The sequence below is a fragment of the Anas acuta genome, chromosome W (genome assembly GCF_963932015.1).
Source record: "Anas acuta chromosome W, bAnaAcu1.1, whole genome shotgun sequence".
In the NCBI taxonomy this organism is placed as follows: domain Eukaryota; kingdom Metazoa; phylum Chordata; class Aves; order Anseriformes; family Anatidae; genus Anas; species Anas acuta.
The window spans coordinates 5355937-5378348 of NC_089016.1; the positions used below are offsets into that span (position 1 = coordinate 5355937).

A 22412-nucleotide genomic window follows, 5' to 3' on the forward strand; every position below is an offset into this window, starting at 1 on the left:
GTCACTTCGCTGAGGCTCCCACGCTCTGGTTCCCGCGCTGAGGTCACATCGCTGAGGTTCCCGCTCTGAGGTCACACTGCTGTGGTTCCCGCACTGAGGTTCCCGCGCTGAGGTCACATCGCTGAAGTTCCCGCGCTGAGGTCACATTGCTGAGGTTCCCACGCTGAGGTCACATTGCTGAGGTTCCCACGGTGAGGTCAGATCGCTGAGGTCACATCGCTGAGGTTCCCGCGCTGAGGTCACATTGCTGATGTTTCCACGCTGAGGTTCCTGCATTGAGGTCACATTGCTGAGGTTTCCACGCTGAGGTTCCCGCGCTGAAGTCGCATCGCTGAGGTTCCCGCGCTGAGGTCACATCGCTGAGGTTCCCGCGCTGAGGTCACATCGCTGAGGTTGCCGCGCAGAGGTCAAATCGCTGAGGTTCCCGCGCTGAGGTTCCCGCGCTTAGGTGACATCGCTGAGGTCCCCTACCTGATGTACCCACGGTGATGTCACATCGCTGAGGTTCCCACACTGAGGTCACATCGCTGAGGTTCCCACGCTCAGGTTCCCGCACTGAGGTCACATCGCTGAGGTTCCCGCACTGAGGTCACATCGCTGAGGTCACATCGCCGAGGTTCCCGTGCAGAGGTTCCCGCGCTGAGGTCACATCGCTGAGGTCACATCGCTGAGGTTCCCGCGCTGAGGTCACATCACTGAGGTTCCTGCGCTGAGGTTCCCGCGCTGAGGTCACATCGCTGACGTTCCCGCGCTGAGGTTCCCGTGATGAGGTCACATTGTTGAGGTTCCCGCGCTGAGGTCACATCGCTGAGGTCACATTGCTGAGGTTCCCGCGCTGAGGTCACTTCGCTGAGATTCCCGCGCTGAGGTTCCCGCTCTGAGGTCACATCGCTGAGGTCACACTGCTGAGTTTCCCGCGCTCTGGTTCCCGCGCTGAGGTCACTTCGCTGATGTTCCCACGCTGAGGTCACATCGCTGATGTTCCCACGCTGAGGTCACATCGCTGAGGTTCATTTGCTGAGGTTCCCGCGCTGAGGTCACATCGCTGAGGTCACATCGCTGAGGTTCCCGCACTGAGGTTCCCGCGCTGTTGTCACATTGCTGAGATTCCCGTGGTGAGTTCACATCGCTGAGTTTACCGCGCTGTGGTGACATCGCTGAGGTTCCTGCGCTGATGTTCCCACGCTGAGGTCACATCGCTGACGTTCCCGCGCTGAGGTTCACGCGCTGAGGTCACATCGCTGATGTCACATTGCTGAGGTTCCTGCGCTGAGGTCACTTCGCTGAGTTTCCCGCGCTGAGGCTCCCGTGCTGAGCTCACATCGCTGAGGTCACACTGCTGAGGTTCCCGCGCTCTGGTTCCCGCGCTGAGGTCACACTGCTGAGGTTCCCGCGCTCTGGTTCCCGCGCTGAGGTCACATCGCTGAGGTTCCCGCGCTGAGGTTCCCGTGCAGAGGTTCCCGCGCTGAGGTCACATCGCCGAGGTTCCCGTGCTGAGGTTCCCTCGCTGAGGTCACATCGCTGAGGTTCCCGTGCTGAGGTTCCCGCGCTGAGGTCACATCGCCGAGGTTCCCGTGCTGAGGTTCCCTCGCTGAGGTCACATCGCCGAGGTTCCCGTGCTGAGGTTCCCGCGCTGCTGTCACATCGCTGAAGTTCCCGCGCTGAGGTCACACTGCTGAGGTTCCCACGCTGAGGTTCCCACGCTGCGGTCACATCGCTGAGGTTCCCGCTCTGAGGTCACACTGCTGTGGTTCCCACGCTGAGGTTCCCGCGCTGCGGTGACATCGATGAGGTTCCTACGCTGAGGTTCCCGCGTTGAGGTCACATTTCTGAGGTTTCCATGCTGACGTTCCCGGGCTGAGGTCTCATCGCTGAGGTTACATCGCTGAGGTTCCCGCGCTGAGGTCTCATCGCTGAGGTTACATCGCTGAGGTTCCCACGCTGAGGTCACAGTGCTGAGGTCAAAGTGCTGAGGTTCCCACGCTGAGGTCCCAGTGCTGAGGTCACAGTGCTGAGGTCCCAGTGCTGAGGTCACAGTGCTGAGGTCACAGTGTTGAGGTTCCCACGCTGAGGTCACATCTCTGAGTTTCCCACGCTGAGGTTCCCATGCTGAGGTCACATATCTGAGGTTCCCACATTGGGGTCACATCGCTGAGGTTCCCGCGCTGAGGTCACATTGCTGAGGATTCCGCGCTGAGGTCACAGAGCTCAGGTTCCCACGCTGAGGTCACAGTGCTGAGGTCACAGTGCTGAGGTCACAGTGCTGAGGTTCCCACGCTGAGGTCACAGTGCTGAGGTCACAGTGCTGAGGTCACAGTGCTGAGGTTCCCACGCTGAGGTCACAGTGCTGAGGTTTCCACGCTGAAGTCACTGTGCTGAGGTCACAGTGCTGAGGTCACAGTGCTGAGGTCACAGTGCTGAGGTCACAGTGCTGAGGTTCCCACGCTGAGGTCACAGTGCTGAGGTCACAGTGCTGAGGTTCCCACGCTGAGATTCCCACGCTGAGGTCACATCGCTGAGGTTCCTGCGCTGAGGTCACATCGCTGAGGTTCCCGCGCTGAGGTCTCATCGCTGAAGTTCACACGTTGAGGTCACAGCGCTGAGGTTCCCGCGCTGAGGTCTTATCGTTGAGGTTCCCGCACTGAGGTTCCTGCGTTGAGGTTCCCGCGCTTAGGTCACATCGCTGAGGTTCCCGCGCTGAGCTCACATCGCTGAGGTTCCCACGCTGAGATTCCCACACTGAGGTCACACAGCTGAGGTTCCTACACTGAGGTTCCCGCGCTGAGGTCACACAGCTGAGGTTCCTACACTGAGGTTCCCGCGCTGAGGTCACATTGTTTTGGTTCCCGCGCTGAGGTCACATTGTTTAGGTTCCCGCGGTGAGGTCACATCGCTGAGGTTCCCACGCTGAGATTCCCACGCTGAGGTCACACAGCTGAGGTTCCTACACTGAGGTAACCACGCTGAGGTCACATTGCTGAGGTTCCCACGGTGAAGTCACATCGCTGAGGTTCCCGCGCTGAGGTACCCACGCTGAGGTCACATCGCTGAGGTTCCCGCGCTGAGGTCACATCGCTGAGGTTCCCACGGTGAAGTCACATCGCTGAGGTTCCCGCGCTGAGGTCACATTGTTTAGGTTCCCGCGCTGAGGTACCCACGCTGAGGTCACATTGTTTAGGTTCCCGCGCTGAGGTCACATCGCTGAGGTCACATCGCTTAGTTTCCCGCGTTGAGGTCACATCGCTGAGGTTCCCGCGCTGAGGTCACATCACTGAGGTTCCCACGCCGAGCTTCCCGCGCTGAGGTCACATCGCTGAGGTTCAAGCGCTGAGGTCACATCGCTGTGGTCACATCGCTGAGGTCACATCGCTCACTCAGGGGCCTTTGATGCAGGCCCCTAGGTCCCATGGACTGTTAATGGTGTAGTTTGCTAAGTAACCACTGATTTTATCCTAACTGATGACCTGTTGTTCCCCTGCAGAGTCCTGCCTCAAGGCACAAAGGGCAGGGAGACCTGGCTGGTGAGAGCTGAGGCCCTGTGGAGATGTCCGAGACACAACAGCCATTACAGCCAAGGGTGACATAGAAGAGAAAGGAAAAAAGAGAACATTTAAAAGAGAACAGAATAGGTTTAGCTCTCCCTGTGACACATGACTCCTTTTGCTCTGCTGACAGCCTCTGCAGGCTGACCTACACATAAGGAGTAGGGACAGGTTCAGTTGTCCTACATGTGGCATCTGCTGCCATTTCAGTTGGCCTGAAGAATGCCCCATCAGACTAAAGGATCAACCTCAAATTTCAGCAGGTATTTCCATCTGAACAGCTCCTGCCTGTCCTCCATCTCCACTAAGGAGCTATTGTGGCCCAGTAATTGACATTAAATTGCCTATGTTTTTGATACCTGAACTGAGGCCTGAGGAATCCCAGCTCCTGTGGGTCTGTGGCAGGCATGGGAGGGAGCTGAGATCCCTTTCCAGCCCCAGGAATAACAACCAGCATGAGATGCCTCGACTGACTGCTGAAATATTTCCTGAAGTGGGGATGAAGGAGATCAGTCCCTGACCATGATTTCATGTCCAAAGTAATACTGGGACAAGAAGATGTGATTGTTACACTTAATTGGTATTCTGTAAGGAGAAATGACACTGGTGTGAAGAAGTGTGTGTGCCATGGGAGGGCTGGAGCCCCAGGGATTCCTTCAGGCTGTTTCCCAGCAGGTTCCCCTGCAGCCCCAGGGCCATGTGCAGGGAGCCTGGTGGGGGGCAGAGCAAGGGAGGCCTTGGGCTGGGCCTCTGCTGCTGAGCTGGGCCGGGCTCCTGGGCCCAAGGGGAGCTCCTGGCAAGCGGGCAGCGCTGCAGAGAGACAGCTCTGCCCAGGAGCAGCTCCTCTGCACAGCGCAGCAGGGCTGGGGGCACTGCCTGCAGCTGGCACTGTGAAGCGAGAAAAGGGAGATAGAGTTTACAGGCTGTGTGAATTGAGGGGATACTGAAAGCTCGATGGGGAATGAATGCTTGCAGCACATTACAGGGTAAGTCTGTGGCAGAAGGAAAATGCAGAAAGGCTGGGCCCTGAGTGCTCTCTTGTCAGAGGCTGGCAGCAGGCTCTGCAACCAGGATGGTGAAAGGGGTGTCCAGGGCTGTGGTGCAGAGCAGGGTCCCTGCTGTGCCGCAGGGGCTGTGTGCCGGGGCAGGGCCTCTGCCGCCTGCCAGGCTCAGCACTCAGCCTGCCCGGGGAGATGCCCAGGGCGCTGCGGGGAGAAGCTGTGGGTGGAAGGAGCCCCCCCGGCAGGGCAGGGTCCTGCTGCTGGTGGGAGGCTGCTGCCTGGGGCTGCCTGCTCACAGATCCACAGCACACCAAGGGAATTTCAAAGGGAACTTCACTCTCATCTTTCCTTAGCCTCTGCTTTCACTTTTCTTTTTGGCTCAGTAGAAATAGCAAACTATAATATTATTTCCTAGAAAAGCCTGACAGTCCTAAGGCATCCTAAAAAGGTTGCCCTGACCCCCATCAGGTCCCTTTCCTGGCCCTCAGCCCTGAAAAGCTCCACCGCCACAGATTAGGTTACATGTTAGAAAGAACTTCTTTACCGAAAGGGTTGTTAGACACTGGAACAGGCTGCCCAGGGAGGTGGTGGAGTTACCATCCCTGGAAGTCTTTAAAAGACGTTTGGACGTAGAGCTCAGGGATATGGTTTAGTGGGGACTGTTAGCGTTAGGTCAGAGGTTGGACTCGATGATCTTGAGGTCTCTTCCAACCTAGAAATTCTGTGATTCTGTGATTCTGTGAGGTGCAGTGTCAGCAGGATCTGTGTGAGCTGGTCTCTTGGACGTGCCCCCAGCAAGCTGCCCCTGGGCAGAGCCCTGCTGCCAGGTGTCTGCAGGGCAGAGCTGAGCACCCAGCGGGTGGGATGGGGGCTGTGAGCTGCAGGCAGGAGGTGTGGGGACAGAGACCCAGCTGCAGGCAGGGACAGCTGCAGGCAGCAGAGCCATGGGCAGGGAGTGAGAGGGAGCTGCTCCCAGTATCTTCATGGCAGAAGGGATTTGGGCATCTCCCTGATATCCTTGCACTGGAGACACCTTCCTTGGAGCCATTCCCTGCTTTCCTTTCTCTCGCACCTTCAACCTCCAGCCATAGTGTCATCAGGGCTTCTGCTGGGCTGTAGGCTGCCGTGCACAATGGCACAGCTCTGCCCTAGCAGCTCTGTGTTGTCTAGCAGCCCCATGGAAAAGACACATCATTCCTAAGGCCATACTATTGCTACTGGATGCCTGAATGTGGGCAGCTGTTATGATCCCTCTCTGTCCCTGGAGAAGAGCAGAGAGCTGAGATCCTCCTCAGGTACGATGAGATGGGTGAGGGGTTTGGAGATCTGCCCTTTGAACCTGGATTCCTCTGCTCTCAGCAGAATCCTGGTTGTTTTCAGGGGAACACCTGAATGTGACCATCCTCCAGAGGTGCCCACACAGGGCAGCTGAGACCAGGACTGGTGGATACAGCAGCTGTCCTCATTCTGCCTTGAGGGACGGTCCCTTTGCCACCCAGGACCCCAAGATTTCCATGGGTGGGCAGTACAATTGCCAAGGTTTTATGCCTTGAATACGCTCCTCAGGCATGGGGAGACAAGTATAAAGAAACAAACCAAAACATGCAAAAACCTTTGCTCTGCATTTGGATTAATTTTGAGAAAGAATGCTGACAAACTCTTAGTTTTGCAAAGCATACTTCATCTAGGACAACGCCATGTTCCATTTGTAGACTGCTCTAGGGCAGGACCATCTCCTGCAGAGTCCCTTGACTCCTGAAGTATCAGTTTAAGATCAAAGAGAGCAACAGCCTTTCCCAAAGTGAAGAGGCAATTTCTTTTCAGGTTACTACAAGAAAATGAGTAGGTTTTCCTTACAGAGGTCTACCCTAGCATTTAACTCTTTTTGATTCTTGGACAGGCCTCCGTATTCAGAGGAGGCAGATCTCCATTCCCGGGAGGATCAGATGTCCAACAGCAGCTCCATCACCGAGTTCCTCCTCCTGCCATTCGCAGACACATGGGAGCTGCAGCTCCTGCACTTCGCGCTCTTCCTGGGCATCTACCTGGCTGCCCTCCTGGGCAACGGCCTCGTCCTCACCGCCATAGCCTGCGACCACCGCCTCCACACCCCCATGTACTTCTTCCTCCTCAACCTCGCCCTCCTCGACCTGGGCTGCATCTCCACCACTGTCCCCAAAGCCATGGCCAATTCCCTCTGGGACACCAGGGTCATTTCCTATGAAGGATGTGTTGCACAGGTGTTTCTTCTTCTGCTCTTCCTTGCTGCAGAGTATTCTGTTCTCACTGTCATGTCCTACGACCGCTATGTTGCCATCTGCAAACCCCTTCACTACGGGAGCCTCCTGGGCAGCAGATCTTGTGCCCAGATGGCAGCAGCTGCCTGGGGCAGTGGGGTTCTCACTGCTCTGCTGCACACTGCGCATGCATTTTCAATACCTCTTTGCCGAGGCAATACTGTGGACCAGTACTTCTGTGAAATCCCTCAGATCCTCAAACTCTCCTGCTTGGAATCAGACTACTGCAGGGAAGTTGGTCTTGTTTTTATTGGTGACTGTTTAGTATTTGTCTGTTTTGTTTTCATTCTTTTTTCTTATGTTCAGATCTTCAGGGCCGTGCTGAGGATGCCCTCTGAGCAAGGCAGGCACAAAGCCTTTTCCATGTGCCTCCCTCACCTGGCAGTGGTCTCCTTGTTTCTCAGCACAGCCATGTTTGCCTACCTGAAGCCCCCCTCCATCTCTTCTCCATCCCTAAACCTGGTGGTTGCAGTTCTGTACTCGGTGGTGCCCCCGACACTGAACCCCTTCATCTACAGCATGAAGAACCACGAGCTCAAGGGTGAGGTTAGGAAAGTGATTTTATGGATGTTTCTGAATAATGATAAATTTCCCCTCTTTTTCCAGAAATGACTTAACTTGGTACCTCTGTGCAGGCCTGGTTCTTCTTTCATATCATTATTGTTATTGTAACTTTGGTATCATTTGCATTTATTATGCTCTCAGAAAAATATTCATCCTAATTCTCCTGAGCAATGACACTGCTCTGTTTACTCTTGAAGCTCTATAAATGTATGTCTATCAGCAAATCAAAGCTCACTCTTATATAACATGTGATAAAAAAAAAAAAAGGCATCTCCACAGCGTGTTGCCTGAAGGCTCGTCTCTTTTTTTTTTCAAGGCTGTTGCCAAGATCAGGGCTGTGCAGCTGCTCCCCAAAAGGCTCATTGCCATGCTGTGAGTAGTGAGAGACCATGGGTACAATTTAGGAACACCCTGTTGTATCTAATGACAGCAGAAATGGTGAATGGTCACTGAGGTACATAGCCACAACTGTCCCATATGGGCTGGGCAGAAGACAGCATCCGAGACAGGAATGTGGAGCTGTGTGGAGAGCCTAGGAGTTCTCCATGGGTGGCGTGTTCTCAGGGTGGGCAAGGAATGGAGCCTTACAAAGAGAGAAAATGCCCAAGATCTTGTCACCAAAATGGGTATCGCAAAATTTAGATGTCCTCAAGCAAAGAAGAGCATCACAGTTCCTGTGCAATTCATCAAAGAACCAGCATGCACAGGAAGGGAGGATGGAGAGGGATTCCTGTCACCCTCACAAAGTACCACCAGCTGGAACTAGAAAGACACCTGGAAACCCCCTAGAGTCCTTGGCAACATCCATTGCTCTTTCTGAGCACCTGCCAGAACTACACACCATGAAAAGCAGGATTAACAACAGTGATCCCAACCTAGCTGGGTCTACTTCCCATGCTGTGCAGCTCAGCCAGTGCGCAGTCACCTCTGGGGCACCACAGCCTGCTTGGTCTGCTCATAGCTCCGCCAGCTCAGGGCCCTGTGGGGAGCATGGGGAGGTGGCCAGAAACATCTGGAGAGGTGAGAGGAGGGATGGGGAGAGATCAAATGGAAGCTGACCTTGGCTGGAAGTTGCCTCAAATACTGGTGTTAACCTAATCCCAAGACTAGGTCAGGACTGTGGGTACCCTAATGCGTGCTCATGAGTTAGAGTAGAAGATGAGCCAGAAGTCCGCAGTTTCCTGGTGCTGCACTAGGTTGGGAAGTGGCTGAATAAGGACTGGCGCCCTCTATTCTGCATCTCATAACTCCATAATCTTTCCTGAAGGGTGTCATCGAAAGCCAAGTCTGGGGCCTTGTGCCAGGGCTTCCACTGATGGAAGCATGACACAGCAGCCATACCAGTTTGCTTCTGTTGCTCAATCTAGCACACGTCCATGTGACAGCCTCCTCCAACCTGTGTGCTGAACCTCAGCCCCAAAGTCATCAGCAAGTCCTCCGCTTGGGTCCACCCCAGGGACTGGAGTGCAGCTGCGACCACAGGAAGGACGAGCCCTCTCCTTGGGCCTGTCTATGGCTGGATGCCTCTGCATGCTGCCCAGGAAAAGAGAGCATATTGATAATATGTTAAGCCCCCTTTCACATTCTCTGTGTCTGTGGGGCCCTCAAGAAATGTCCCTCAATCCTGAAATCAGACCCAGCTTCTTCTTGCATCAGGAGCCTGGAGAAATTGCCCCAAACGTTTCAGCCCTGTTGTGCACATAGGCAAATGCCCCGGCCCTCACTGCCCTTCTGCTTTAGCAGCCTCCCCCCTTCACCCAGCCCTGCCCCAGCCCCATCATGTCCCTCACAGGGGTTCACAGACAGCCCTGCCCTGGGGCTGGCTGGGCTCTGGGCCTGGAGAGGGACCAGGCTGGGCTGGCTGTTCCCCCGGTACAGGCCCTGAGCCCAGCAGGAGGATGGGAGTGCTCACATTTCAGTGATTAGCCCTCCCCAGACTGAGGTGGAAGGCTGGTGCTGGGAACCATGAGGGGCTGGGGCTGGTGGTAGCTTTCTTGGGCAGTTTCTCCTTTTTGTTCATGCTACAAGCTGGGCTGAATCTGTGCCCTGGGACACTCTGCTCGAAGACACTGTGGGTGTAGAGATAGTTTTTATTGTCTGACCACCCTCATGTTAAAGAAATTTTTCCTAATGTCCAGACTGAACCGCCTCTGGTGCAGCTTTGTGCCACTCCTTTGTGCCTGAGGATGACTTGAATCCTTTTCCAGACCCACCTTCCCTGTGCTCGCTGGGTCCACATTACCTCCATGGAGACTGCAGACATCTCATTTGCCTATAGAATCCGAGATACCAAAAAGACACTATGAGAGAGTCAGCTCAGTCCCAGTGGCACACATATTTTATAGGGGCTACAGGGAAAGATGGCAGGTTGATGTTTCAGATGAAATGAGACAAAGCCAAATGTGTGTCAGAACATCACAATGGTACTTAACAACATCAAAATAAATGTCAACGTAGACATAAAATAATATAATATATAATATAGTATAGTAACAATAATAATAATAATACAATGCATAGGAATGTACTGAATATACAATGAATATACTGTGAGTCAGTTGTGGAGACAGATGAAAAGTTTACCAGCAGTGAAAAATGTCAATGAAATCACTTTGTTCAGTGCAAATTTCAGCTCCTCGTTTCTCATGCTGTAGATGAAGGGGTTCACTGCTGGGGGCACCACTGAGTACAGAACTGCCACCACCAGGTCCAGGGATGAGAAGGACAGGGAGGGGGGCTTTAGGCAGCTGAAAAAGCCAGTACTGAGAAACAGGGAGACCACGGCCAGGTGAGGTAGGCATGTTGAAAAGGCTTTGTGCTGCCCCTGCTCAGAGGGCATCCTCAGCACGGCCCTGATGATCTGAACATAGGAGAGCACAATGAATACAAAACACCCAAAGTCGATGAAAACATTACCTACAAGAACCCAAACTTCACTGAGGAAGGACTGTGTACAGGAGAGCTTGAGGATTTGGGGGATTTCACAGAAGAACTGGTTCACAGCATTGCCTTGGCAGAGAGGCAGGGAAAATGTACTGGCAGTGTGCAGGACAGCATTGAGAAAAGCAGAACCCCAGGCAGCTGCTGCCATCTGGGCACAAGCTCTACTGCCCAGGAGGGTCCCGTAGTGCAGGGCCTTGCAGATGGCAACGTAGCGGTCGTAGGACATGATGGTGAGAAGAGAATACTCTGCTGAAAACAAAAACACAATGAAAAAGACCTGTGCAACACACCCCGAGTAGGAAATGGCCCTGGTGTCCCAGAGGGAATTGGCCATGGCTTTGGGGACAGTGGTGGAGACAGATCCGAGGTCGAGGAGGGCGAGGTTGAGGAGGAAGAAGTACATGGGGGTGTGGAGGCGGTGGTCGCAGGCTATGGTGGTGAGGACGAGGCCGTTGCCCAGGAGGGCAGCCAGGTAGATGCCCAGGAAGAGCGCGAAGTGCAGGAGCTGCAGCTCCCGTGTGTCTGCGAATGGCAGGAGGAGGAACTCGCTGATGGAGCTGCTGTTGGACATTTGATTCCTCTGGGCATGAGGACCTGTCTGAGGAGGGAAATACAGCAAAATGTTAGGCTCAGTCCTGTGAGCAAAACCTACTCTATTTCTTGTTAAACCTGAGAACTGCTGCTTCCCTGTCAGGAAAACCTCCGCTGCACGTTCCTTAGTAGAGCTCTGGTTTATGCTACCAGAGGGTGCCACTGGGAGCAAGGGACTCTGGAAGTCCTTGGCATTACTGCTGCACTCAAGTGAAATCTTGCCTGAGAGGCAAGGGCTCTGTCCCTTAGAGCAGAGTAAGGGCAGCTATCCTGTCCCAAAGTCCTGGTCACAGCTGCCCTGGACTGGCACTGCTTTGAGCTCAAAGATACCATCATACTCAGGCATTCCCTTAGAGAAGAGCCTGCACACTGCTCAGAGGAAAGGAATCCAGTTTCCAACTGCAAATCTCCAATCTCCAATTGGGAGATGAGTGGTTGGAGAGCTGCCAGGCAGAGAAGGACCGGGGAGTGATAGTTGATAGTCGGCTGAATATGAGCCAGCAGTGTGCTCAGGTGGCCAAGAAGGCCAACAGCATCCTGGCTTGTATCAGAAACAGTGTGACCAGCAGGGCTAGGGAGGTGATCATCCCCCTGTACTCGGCTCTGGTGAGGCCGCACCTCGAGTACTGTGTTCAGTTTTGGGCCCCTCGCTACAAGAAGGACATCGAGGTGCTTGAGCGGGTCCAAAGAAGGGCGACGAAGCTGGTGAGGGGCCTGGAGAACAAGTCCTACGAGGAGCGGCTGAGGGAGCTGGGCTTGTTCAGCCTGGAGAAAAGGAGGCTCAGGGGCGACCTTATCGCTCTCTACAGATACCTTAAAGGAGGCTGTAGTGAGGTGGGGGTTGGCCTGTTCTCCCACATGCCTGGTGACAGGACGAGGGGGAATGGGCTAAAGTTGCGCCAGGGGAGTTTTAGTTTAGATGTTAGGAAGAGCTTCTTTACTGAAAGGGTTGTGAGGCATTGGAACAGGCTGCCCAGGGAGGTGGTGGAGTCACCATCCCTGGAAGTCTTCAAAAGACGTTTAGATGTAGAGCTTAGGGATATGGTTTAGTGGGGACTGTTAGCGTTAGGTTAGAGGTTGGACTCGATGATCTTGAGGTCTCTTCCAACCTAGAAATTCTGTGATTCTGTGATTCTGTAATCTCCTGGGGTCTTGAGGATGGTCTCAGTTCTCCACGTTTAGCAAGGGATACAGAGGGATCACTGCAGCTAACACATAGAGATTTCCAGCAGCATTTCCACGCCCTTAGCCATCAGGTGTCTTCTCCACGGAAAGCACAGAGCTGCTACGGCAGAGCTGTGCCCTGGAGGGGGGCAGCCTGCAGCCCAGCAGAACTCTTACAGGAAAAGTTTTGAATGCTCTAAAAAAAAGATGACCTGAAGACAGAGTGAGCTCATTCTCAGCCCCACACACAGCATTTCCACAACCCTACATGTCATGACAGGACATGGAGGCTTTTCCTCAATTCATGCATCTGCATGACAGAACGTGCAGCATTCTGAGCTGCACCTGACTTATCCCCTACATCACTGACTCCAAAGGAGAATCATGAACAAGTTCCCATGCCTATATCTCTGGTGGTCCTTGCTGGGGGAGCGGAAGAGACCAAGGGCTGTACTGTGGAAGATAGCAGCAGTGCAGGGATGGCAGAGAGATTTCAAAAGTCCCCTTTTTTGACGGGCGGAGGAGCAGGGGCACCTTGCAGAGGAGCTGTGGTTGAGGAGCCAGGGCGGGCATCCCTTGTCCTGAGCTGAGGGCCAGCAGCAAGCGAGATGGAGGGCTGCTGGAGGGTGACCATCGCCTCTGATATGGTTTTCCAGTTCCCAGTGCTCCTGCAGCTCTCCCCCAAAGGTAAGGGTGTCAGGAGCCCTTTCCCAAAGGGATGGTCCAGTAGCTGTCAGGTGTTGCTGACCACTAGAGCAGGCTACCCAGAGCCGCATCCAGCCTAGCCTTCAATGCCTCCAGGGTTGGGGCATCCTCAGCCTCTCTGGGCAACATGTTCCAGTGCCTCACCATCCTCTGAGTGAAAAGGTGAGGGTGTCAGGAGCCCCTTCCCAGGTGGCCCAGGGGCTGTCAGCTGTCCAAAGCTGCAGGTCCTGGGCTGTGGGGGAGGACAGGACAGACCGGTGGATGCTGCGAGAGCCCTGCCTGAGGGTCCCACTGGGCTCAGGGGACAATGGGTCAGCCAGGACTCCTGAGTCCTGATGCTAGGGCTGTCCTCAGCCCCAGGGCTCCTCTGGGCATGGCTCAGCCTCCTTGTGATGGGGACAATCCTGGGCCAGGTTTCCGTGGGAACTGGTGCCTCTTTTGGATCTGTCTCTGGGAGGAAGTCATCCTATGTTGTACCGATTTTCAAGAAGGGTCAGAAAGAAGACCCTAGCAATTACAGGCCTGTCAGTCTCACGTCAGTGCCTGGTAAAATCATGGAGAAGATGGTTCTCAAACTTATTGAGGCGCACCTGGGGGACAAAGCAGTCATTGGTCCCAGCCAGCATGGGTTTGTGAAGGGTAGGTCCTGCCTAACTAACCTGATTTCCTTTTATGATAAGATCACCCGTATGGTGGACCAAGGGAAACCAGCTGATGTGCTTTTTTTGGACTTCAGCAAGGCTTTTGACACGGTTTCCCATAGGATCCTACTGGACAAAATGTCCACCATACAGCTAAATAAAAACATCATACGATGGGTGAGCAATTGGCTAACGGGCAGGGCCCAAAGGGTTATGGTAAATGGGGCTGCGTCAGGCTGGCGGGCGGTCACCAGTGGGGTCCCTCAAAGCTCCATTTTAGGGCCGGTACTTTTCAATATTTTTATAAACTATCTGGATGTAGGAATAGAAGGTATTTTGAGCAAGTTTGCTGATGACACCAAACTTGGAGGAGTTGTGGACTCGAATGAGGGTGGAAAGGCCTTGCAGAGGGATCTGGATAGGCTGGAGAGCTGGGCGATCGCCAACCGCATGAAGTTCAATAAGAGCAAGTGCCGGGTCCTGCACCTGGGACGGGGAAACCCTGGCTGCACGTACAGACTGGGCGATGAGATGCTGGAGAGCGGCCTAGAAGAGAGGGATCTGGGGGTCGTGGTAGACAGCAAGTTGAATATGAGCCAGCAATGTGCCCTGGCAGCCAGGAGGGCCAACCGTGTCCTGGGGTGCATCAAGCACGGCATCGCTAGTAGGTCAAGGGAGGTGATTGTCCCGCTCTACTCTGCGCTGGTGCGGCCTCACCTCGAGTACTGTGTGCAGTTCTGGGCACCACAGTATAAAAAGGACATGAAACTGTTGGAGAGTGTCCAGAGGAGGGCTACGAAGATGGTGAAAGGCCTGGAGGGGAAGACGTACGAGGAACGGCTGAGGGCACTGGGCCTGTTCAGCCTGGAGAAGAGGAGGCTGAGGGGAGACCTCATCGCAGTCTACAACTTCCTCGTAAGGGGGTGTCGAGAGGCAGGAGACCTTTTCTCCATTAACACCAGCGACAGGACCCGCGGGAACGGAGTTAAGCTGAGGCAGGGGAAGTTTAGGCTGGACATCAGGAAGGGGTTCTTCACAGAGAGAGTGGTTGCACACTGGAACAGGCTCCCCAGGGAAGTGGTCACTGCACCGAGCCTGACTGAATTTAAGAAGAGATTGGACTGTGCACTTAGTCACATGGTCTGAACTTGGGTAGACCTGTGCGGTGTCAAGAGTTGGACTTGATGATCCTTAAGGGTCCCTTCCAACTCAGGATATTCTATGATTCTATGATTCTATGATTCATTTGGAGATGTCCCTGATCTGTTCCTGATCCTGAAAAGTACTGGGTAGAAGGGAGGTGACTGTTTCTCAGGACAAGAAGGGAAATCTCTCATGTCTCTCCTGAGCTGTGCAATCTCCATGCTGCTGACCTCACAGGCCTTCAAATGACACGGGCTGATGTCACAGGGGGAAGCCCTGCATCACCAGGATATCATCACTGGAGCAGCGGCAGTGCCGGCACTTCTCTGCAAGGCCTGGTCCCTGCTGGGCACTGCTTGGGTGCTCCCCAGCGCTGTCCTTGTGTGGCCAGGAGTGGGGTCAGCAGGCAGCAAGCTTGCACTGGGCGACCCTCACTGATGGGCAGAGAAGCAGGGGCACCTTGCAGAGGAGCTGTGGTTGAGGAGCCAGGGCGGGCATCCCTTGTCCTGAGCGGAGGACCAGCAGTAAGTGAGACGGAGGGCTGCTGGAGGGTGACCATCACCTCTGTCCTGACTTCCATGTTCCCAGTGCTCCTGCTGCTCTCCCCCAAAGGTAAAGGTGTCAGGAGCCCCTTTCCAACATGTGTCACAGGGGCTGTCAGCTGTCCAAAGCTGCAATTTCTGGGTGTTGGGGGGAGGCTGGAAAAGGCCGTTGGCTGCTGTGAAAGCCCTGCCTGAGTGTTCCTCTGAGCTCAGGAGACAATGTGGTGGCAAGGACTCCTGGGTCCTGACACTAGGGATGCCCTTATCCCTAGGCCTTCTCTAGGCATGCCTCCTTGCTATGGGGGACAATCCAGGGCCAGCTGTCCCTGGAAGCTGACGCCTCTCTGGGATGTGACGCTGGGAGGAAAAACATTATAGAATCATGGAATGTCCGTGGTTGAAAAGGACCTTAAAAACCATCTACTTTCAATCCCCCTGCTCTGGGCAAGGTTGCCAACCACTAGAGCAGGATGCCCAGAGCCGCATCCAGGTGGCCTTGAATGTCTCCAGGGATGGGGCATCCACAACCTCTCTGGGCAACATGTTCCAGTGCCTCACCACCCTCTGAGTAAAAAAAGATCTCCTAATTTCTAGTCTAAACCTCCCTTGTCTTACTTTAAAACCATTCCCCCTTGTTCAATCACTACCAACACATATGAACACGCATTTCCCCCTCCTGTTTATACACTCCTTTCAAGTACTGGAAGGCTGCAATGAGGTCTTGGCAGAGCCTTCTCTTCTCCAAGCTAAACAAGACCAGTTCCCTCAACCTTTCTGCATAGGAGAGGTGCTCCAGCCCTCTGATTATCTGTGTGGCCCTCCTCTGGATCCCTTCCAAGAGCTCCACATCCTCCTTGTGCTGGGGGCCTATGGCTTGTATGCAGTATTCCAGGTGAGGTCTCACAAGAACAGAGTAGAGAGGTACAGTCACCTCCCTCTCCCTCCTGGCCACTCCTTTTTAAAGCAGCTCAGGACACAGTTGGCCTCCCAGGCAACAAGCGCACACTGCTGGCTCATGTGCAGCTTCTCATCCAGCAGGACCCACAAGTCGTTCTCAAGTTCTTCTTTGCCCAGTCTATATAAAGACCTGGGATTGCCCAAGTCCAAGTGCAACACCTTGCACTTGGCCTTTTTGAACCTCATTGGGTTCTCATGGTGCTCAGTACTCCAGTCTGTCCAGGTCCCTCTGGATGGCATCCCTTCCCTCTATTGTATCCAATGCACCGCTCAGCTTGGTGACATCTGTAAACTTGCTGAGGATGCACTCGATTTCATCACCTATGTCATTGATAAAGATGTTGAAGAGCACCAGCTCCAAGACCGACCCCTGAGGGACACCACTTGTGACCAGCCTCCACCCAGACATAGAACTATTGACCACAAAACTTTGGCTACGACCAGCCAACCAATTCTTGATCCACCTAACAGTCCATCCTTCAAATCCATTCCTCTCCAATTTAGAGAGATGAATGTGGTGAGGGACCATATCAAAAGCTTTGCTCAAGTCCAGGTAGATGATATTCGTAGCCCTTCCTTTGTCCACTGATGCCATCGCTCCATCATAGAAGGCCACCAGATTGGTTAGGCAAGATCTGCCTTTGGTGAAGCCATACTGGCTGTCTCGAATCACCTCTTTATCTCATGCATGCCTTCAGATGTGTTCCAGGAGGGACTGCTCCGTGATCATATCAGGCACAGAGGTGAGGATCACCAGCCTGTAGTTCCCCAGCTCTTCTGTTTTCCTTTTCTTAAAAATGGGAGTCATGTTTCCCTTTTTCCAGTCACTTGGTGCTTCACCCGACAGCCATGATTTTTCGAATACGATGGAGAGCAGCTCAGCAAGCACATCAGCCATCTCTCTCAGCACCCTGGGATGTATACCCTCTGGCCCCATGGACTTGTACACATCCACTTTCATTAGGCAGTCCCAGACACTGTCACAGTGGGACAGAATCCGCTCCTCTCACCCTCTGCTCAAGGTTCAGGGTCCTGACAGACACAGGAAACTTGACCACGAGTGAAGACTGAGACAAAGCACTTATTGAGTACCTCAGCATTTTCCCTGTCTGAGGAAGCCAGTTCTCCCATCTCGTTTATCAGAGGGGGAACACTCTCCTTGGCCTGTCTCCTCCTGCCTATGTATCTGTAGAACCCCTTGTTATTCTTCATGTCCCTTGCCAAGTTCAGCTCCATCTCTACGTTGGCTTTCCTGATCCCCTCTCTACACCTCCGGATGACACCCCTGTATTCCTCCCAGGCTATACAACCCTGTTTCTGCTTCTGGACATTTCCCTCTTTTCCCTCAGTTTAAGCAGCAGGTTCTTGCTCAGCCATGCCAGTTGCCCACCTCCTATACTCGAAGTGTCCTTCACTCTGCTCACAGTGTTTGTCTTAGCTCATGGATGAACTGCATTAGATTTGCTTGAGTCTTCTGAGGCTCAGTCCAAGGCCTATTGCCTGCTGCAGCTACAGCACAGTAACTATTACTTTCCCTTACTGTGCAGATTGACCTGATGAGTCTGGTCATACTAATCCTTTTTAATTCCCCTAGGTAGAAGGGGACATATTCCCACACTGGGGCAAGCTGCTGAGCTCTGCAACAGCCACTCAAAGTCACCTGCTCTTGAGTCTTTCCACCTGAGTTTATCACACGTGACCCAACACGAATATCTTCATGGCAATTTCAAGTGTAGTGAACTCCAGCAATCCACTGGCAAGTCTTCCAGAATGCGTGGTGCCAGCCCACAGGAATCCCTTGCAGAAACAATTGTCTTGTCCAGGCCATAGTCTCGAGTTCCCAGACTGCAGTGGCTGCCTTCCAATGATTGTGACTTTTGTGAGACTCATAGAAGCATAGAACCATAGGGCCATGTAGATTGGAAAAAACATCGCAAATCATTAAGTCCGTTAACCACAACACTGCCACATCTACCACTAAACCATGTCCCTAAGCACCGCATCTACATGTCTTGGGAATACCTCCAGGGATGACCACTCCACCACATCCCTGGGCAGCCTGTTCCAATGCATCACAAGCCTTTCAGGGAAGACATTTTCCCCAATATCCAACCTAAACCTCCCCTGGTGCAACTTGAGGCCATTTCCTCTTGTACTTTTGCTGGCCCCTGCTCTGAGCCATGGGGGACTCCACTTGTGACCTGCTGCCAATTGGAAGTCTGGGAAACAGTCAGAACCTTTACTAAACCTTAGGCAGACAACATCCACAGCCTTTCCCTCATCCGCTAAGTACATCATCTTTTCATAGAAGAACAGGTTCATCAAGCAGGACCTGCCTTTCATAAATCCAGGCTGACTGATCACCTGGTTATCCTGTATGTGCTGCATGATGGCAGTCAGGATAATCTGCATCATATCCTTCCCTGGCACCAAAGTCAGAGTGACAGGCCTGTAGTTCCCTGGGTCCTCCTTCTGGCCTTTCCTGTAGATGGGCATCACATTTGCTAGGGGAGAGTTGACTGGGACCTCCCCTGGCAGCCAGAACTGCTGATAAATGTTGGAAAGTTACTTGTAAGTACTTCTGCCATCTCTTTCATTACCCTTGGGTGGATCCCATCTGGCCCCATTGTGTATGTGTAAGTGGAGTAGCAAGTCGCTAAACATCTCCTCTTGGATTAGGAGGGCTTCATTCTGCTCCTCACCCCTGTCTACTAGCTCCGGGGGCTGGACAGCCAGAGAACAACTGGACTTCCTACTAAAGAAGACAAAGGCGGCATTAAGTACCTCTGCCTTTTCCTCATCTCTTCTCAACTGTGTTTCCCCCCACATATTATTAAGGATGGAAATTCTCCTTAGTACTCCTTTTGTTGCTAAGTCATTTAGAAAATCATTTTTCATTCTCCTTTATGGCCAGACTGAGTTCCAGTTGGGCTTTGGCCCATTGAATTTTCTCCCTGCACAACCTCACAACATCTTTGTAGTTAATCCTCCTGAGTGTCCTGCTCCTCCTTCCAAAGGTTATAAACTCTCTTTTTCTTACTGAGATTCAGCCAAAGCTCTCTGTTCAGCCAGGACGATCTCCTCTGCTGGCTCATCTTTCAGCACATGGGGATGACCTTTTCCTGTGCCTTTAGGATTTTGTTCTTGAAGTGTGTCCAGCCTTCCTGGACTCCTTTGCCCTTCTGGACTGCCTCCCGAGGGACTCTGCCAAACAGTCTCCTTAACAAGCCAAATTCAACCCTCCAGAAATACAGGGAGGCAATACTGCTAACCCTGCTCCTTACCTCTCCAAGAATCAAAAACTCTGTTAATTTGTGATTGCTATGACCAAGAGTTGTCTTCCAACCTCCACATCCCCCCCAAGTCCTTCTCTGTTCACAAGCAAAAAGTTCTAGCAGGGCACCTTCCCTAGTTGCCTCACTGACAAGCTGCGTCAGGAAGTTATTTTCCACCCACTCCAGAGACCTCCTAGACGGTTTCCTCTCTGCTGTGTTGTCTTTCCAGAAGACATCCGGGAAGCTGAAGTCCCCCACCAGACTGTATTTTCAGTAACCCAGTCAGTGTCGGCCAGTGTGTGAGTGGCTCTAGGACAAGGATGCACTCCAGATATTCCAGGCTTTCATTCAATAACCTGCCACGCTCTAGGACAGAAGTCACTGAGCACAAGCTAAAATATCAAAGCTCTTTTGTGTTTGTATAGAGCATTCCCATACTCCAAATTGACTTCTAGAAGAGTCCAAAACACTCCAGGCACTCACGATTGACATAAGCTATAGCAGAATTATTGCAGCCTGTTGCAAGGAGTCCTGGAAGTGCTTTTCCCTGATGACCAGCTCTGGTGAAGGCCTTGGGTTGGTTGGCTTGGAATGAAAGCCAGTGAATATTGGAAAGCAAGAGAACCAAGTCTTTGCACAGGTTTGGGCCCCAAGGCTGCATGCCACTCACAGAGGTTGCCCAGGTGACATGTGGCAGCAATAGCTTCTGCTGAGAGGCAAAACCCATCTCTCAACGGAAGAGACAAGGAAGAAAGCCTTCATCCCATGGCTGATCTCACAGTAATACCCAGACACAAAGCTGCCAGGCTGTCACCATGACTATGGCAGTGTGCCACTCTGTCAAGCAACAAGCAGCGTTTCAGGAGAATTCAGCCCTATTACTTATTCTCCAACTAAATGGCCACTTTTCTGACCCTGTCAGGATTCTCATGCATTTGACATCACAAAGAAAAGGTGGTGTCTCCTTCCTAGCGAGGAATAACCCCAAGCACTAGTACAGGCTGAGTAGAGGGGGAGGATCACCTCCCTTGGCCTCCTGGCAACACTCTTCCGAAGGCACCCAAGGATCCTGTTGGCCTTCTTGGCCACAAGGGCACACTGCTGACTTGTGCTCAGCCTGATGTCCCCCAGGAATCCCAGGTCCTTCTCTGCAGAGGTGCTCTCCAGCAGGTCATTCCCAGCCTGTATTTGTGCTGTGGGTTTTCCTCCCTAGGAAGGAGACAGGACCCTGCACTTGCCCTTATTCAACTTCATGGGGTTTCTTTCAACCTATCTCTCCAGCCTGTCAGGGTCCCTCTGAATGCCAGCTCAGCCCTCTGGGGTATCAGCCTCTCCTCCCAGCTTTGTGTCATCAGCAAAGCTGCTGAAGGTACACTCAGTTACATCATCCACTTCACTGATAAATAAGTTGAACAACAGAGAGGAACTTTGGCACGTCCCTTAGCCCTGCACACAGGTAGAGCAATTCCTGCTGCAGGAATCAGTCAGCACAGTGTTTAGAGAGGGCCAGTCAGTGTTTGCTTTGTCTGCTTCCAAGTGTTTTCCCCAGGAGAGACCCTGCTGCCTTCCAGTAGCCGTGAGCCCTGGAGCCCCAGGGCCATGTGCAGGGAGCCTGGTGGGGGGCAGAGCAAGGGAGGCCTTGGGCTGGGCCTCTGCTGCTGAGCTGGGCCGGGCTCCTGGGCCCAAGGGGAGCTCCTGGCAAGCGGGCAGCGCTGCAGAGAGACAGCTCTGCCCAGGAGCAGCTCCTCTGCACAGTGCAGCAGGGCTGGGGGCACTGCCTGCAGAGACACAGTGCTTAAAGGCAGGCAGAAGTGGCAGCATGCCCACAGCTCCCTGCGGGAGAAGACTTCCCAGCCCTGCAGCCGGTAAGTGTCTGGCTGGAGGGCAATGCAGCCGCAGTTCCTGGAGGCAGGAGAAGCCGGGGGTGCAGGCAGGGGTGTCCAGGGCTGTGGTGCAGAGCAGGGTCCCTGCTGTGCCCCAGGGGCTGTGTGCCGGGGCAGGGCCCCTGCCGCCTGCCAGGCTCAGCACTCAGCCTGCCCGGGGAGCTGCCCAGGGCGCTGTGGGGAGAAGCTGCGGGTGGAAGGAGCCCCCCCTGGCAGGGCAGGGTCCTGCTGCTGGTGGGAGGCTGCTGCCTGGGGCAGCCTGCTCACAGCTCCATTGTACATCAAGGGCATTTCCCAAAAAATTTTTCTAAGCAAGCAAGGTCAAAATAGGGATTTTCTGCCCTCTTTTCAGTTACCTACTCTACTGCAAGGGAGGGGAAGCAGGAAGAAATCAAAGAGGAGCTGTAGATATGAGCGCATTGCTGAGACTCCTGAACTGGAACTTTGATGATCGGTATGTTTGTGAGCTGCCCCAAATGTACCTCCAGTCTCTTCTCTTCATATTGAAAGAAACAGCATCAACTTTGCTGACCCCATCTGGGCTTTCTGACATGTCCTTTTCCACCTGCAAAGATGCACAAGCAGCTAAGCAGTCTCTTGCATATTGGTAAGTTTCTGAAGGGTAAAGATTACTGTGCACAGATTTGGATGAGGCTGTGAGCAGAAACAGGAATAAGACAGGGAAACAGCTCCCAGAAAGAAACCTTTAGGTATCAGGGATATGATCAGGGAATGAGGGGATGGTTAATAAGAAGAATTGTCAGAGGGAGAATTCATCAGAATACTCCATATTTTTTTCCATTCAGTGGAGACCTCTGAGCATGCCCCCTTGCCTCCTCTCCCACCCAGAAAAGCCTCTGCCCTCACAGCCATGAGTCCAAGACATGGAGCATGTCTTCTGCAGCCAGAGCTCCAGCAGAGCAGAGGTGCATTTCTCCAGCCACTTGCCCATTTCCACCTGTGCTGCAACTGCAGAGGGGGTCAGCTGCCTGGGGGTTGTGGGCAATGCAATCTGTGAGGCTGGGGAGAGAGTTGACTTTCCCTTCATGAAAGACCATCACCAGGTCATTTGGATATCTCCTTGTGTGTCCTTTCAACCTGTGAGCTGTCCTGCAGTCTGCAAATATTTTCCATAGCATCTCTGTGTTATGTGAAACACAGGGA

At 53.3% G+C, this 22412-nt stretch overlaps 3 protein-coding genes and 1 long non-coding RNA gene across 6 annotated transcripts in view; 2 read left to right on the top strand and 2 right to left on the bottom strand.

The window, feature by feature from the left end:
• LOC137846775 (uncharacterized) overlaps nt 1–22412 on the bottom strand; it is a 174139-nt gene that overhangs the window by 35267 nt on the left and 116460 nt on the right. The window lies entirely within an intron of this gene.
• Nucleotides 1–22412, top strand: part of LOC137846765 (coiled-coil domain-containing protein 81-like) — a 227518-nt gene that overhangs the window by 28261 nt on the left and 176845 nt on the right. The window lies entirely within an intron of this gene.
• On the top strand, nt 6473–7675 carry LOC137847537 (olfactory receptor 14A16-like). The gene has a single exon (XM_068665819.1). It carries the CDS (start codon nt 6490–6492, stop codon nt 7450–7452), a length of 963 nt encoding a protein of 320 aa, XP_068521920.1. The 5' UTR covers nt 6473–6489; the 3' UTR covers nt 7453–7675.
• LOC137847382 (olfactory receptor 14A16-like) lies at nt 9959–10939 on the bottom strand. Its single transcript, XM_068665661.1, has one exon. The coding sequence runs from the start codon at nt 10916–10918 to the stop codon at nt 9959–9961; it is 960 nt and encodes a 319-aa protein (XP_068521762.1). The 5' UTR covers nt 10919–10939.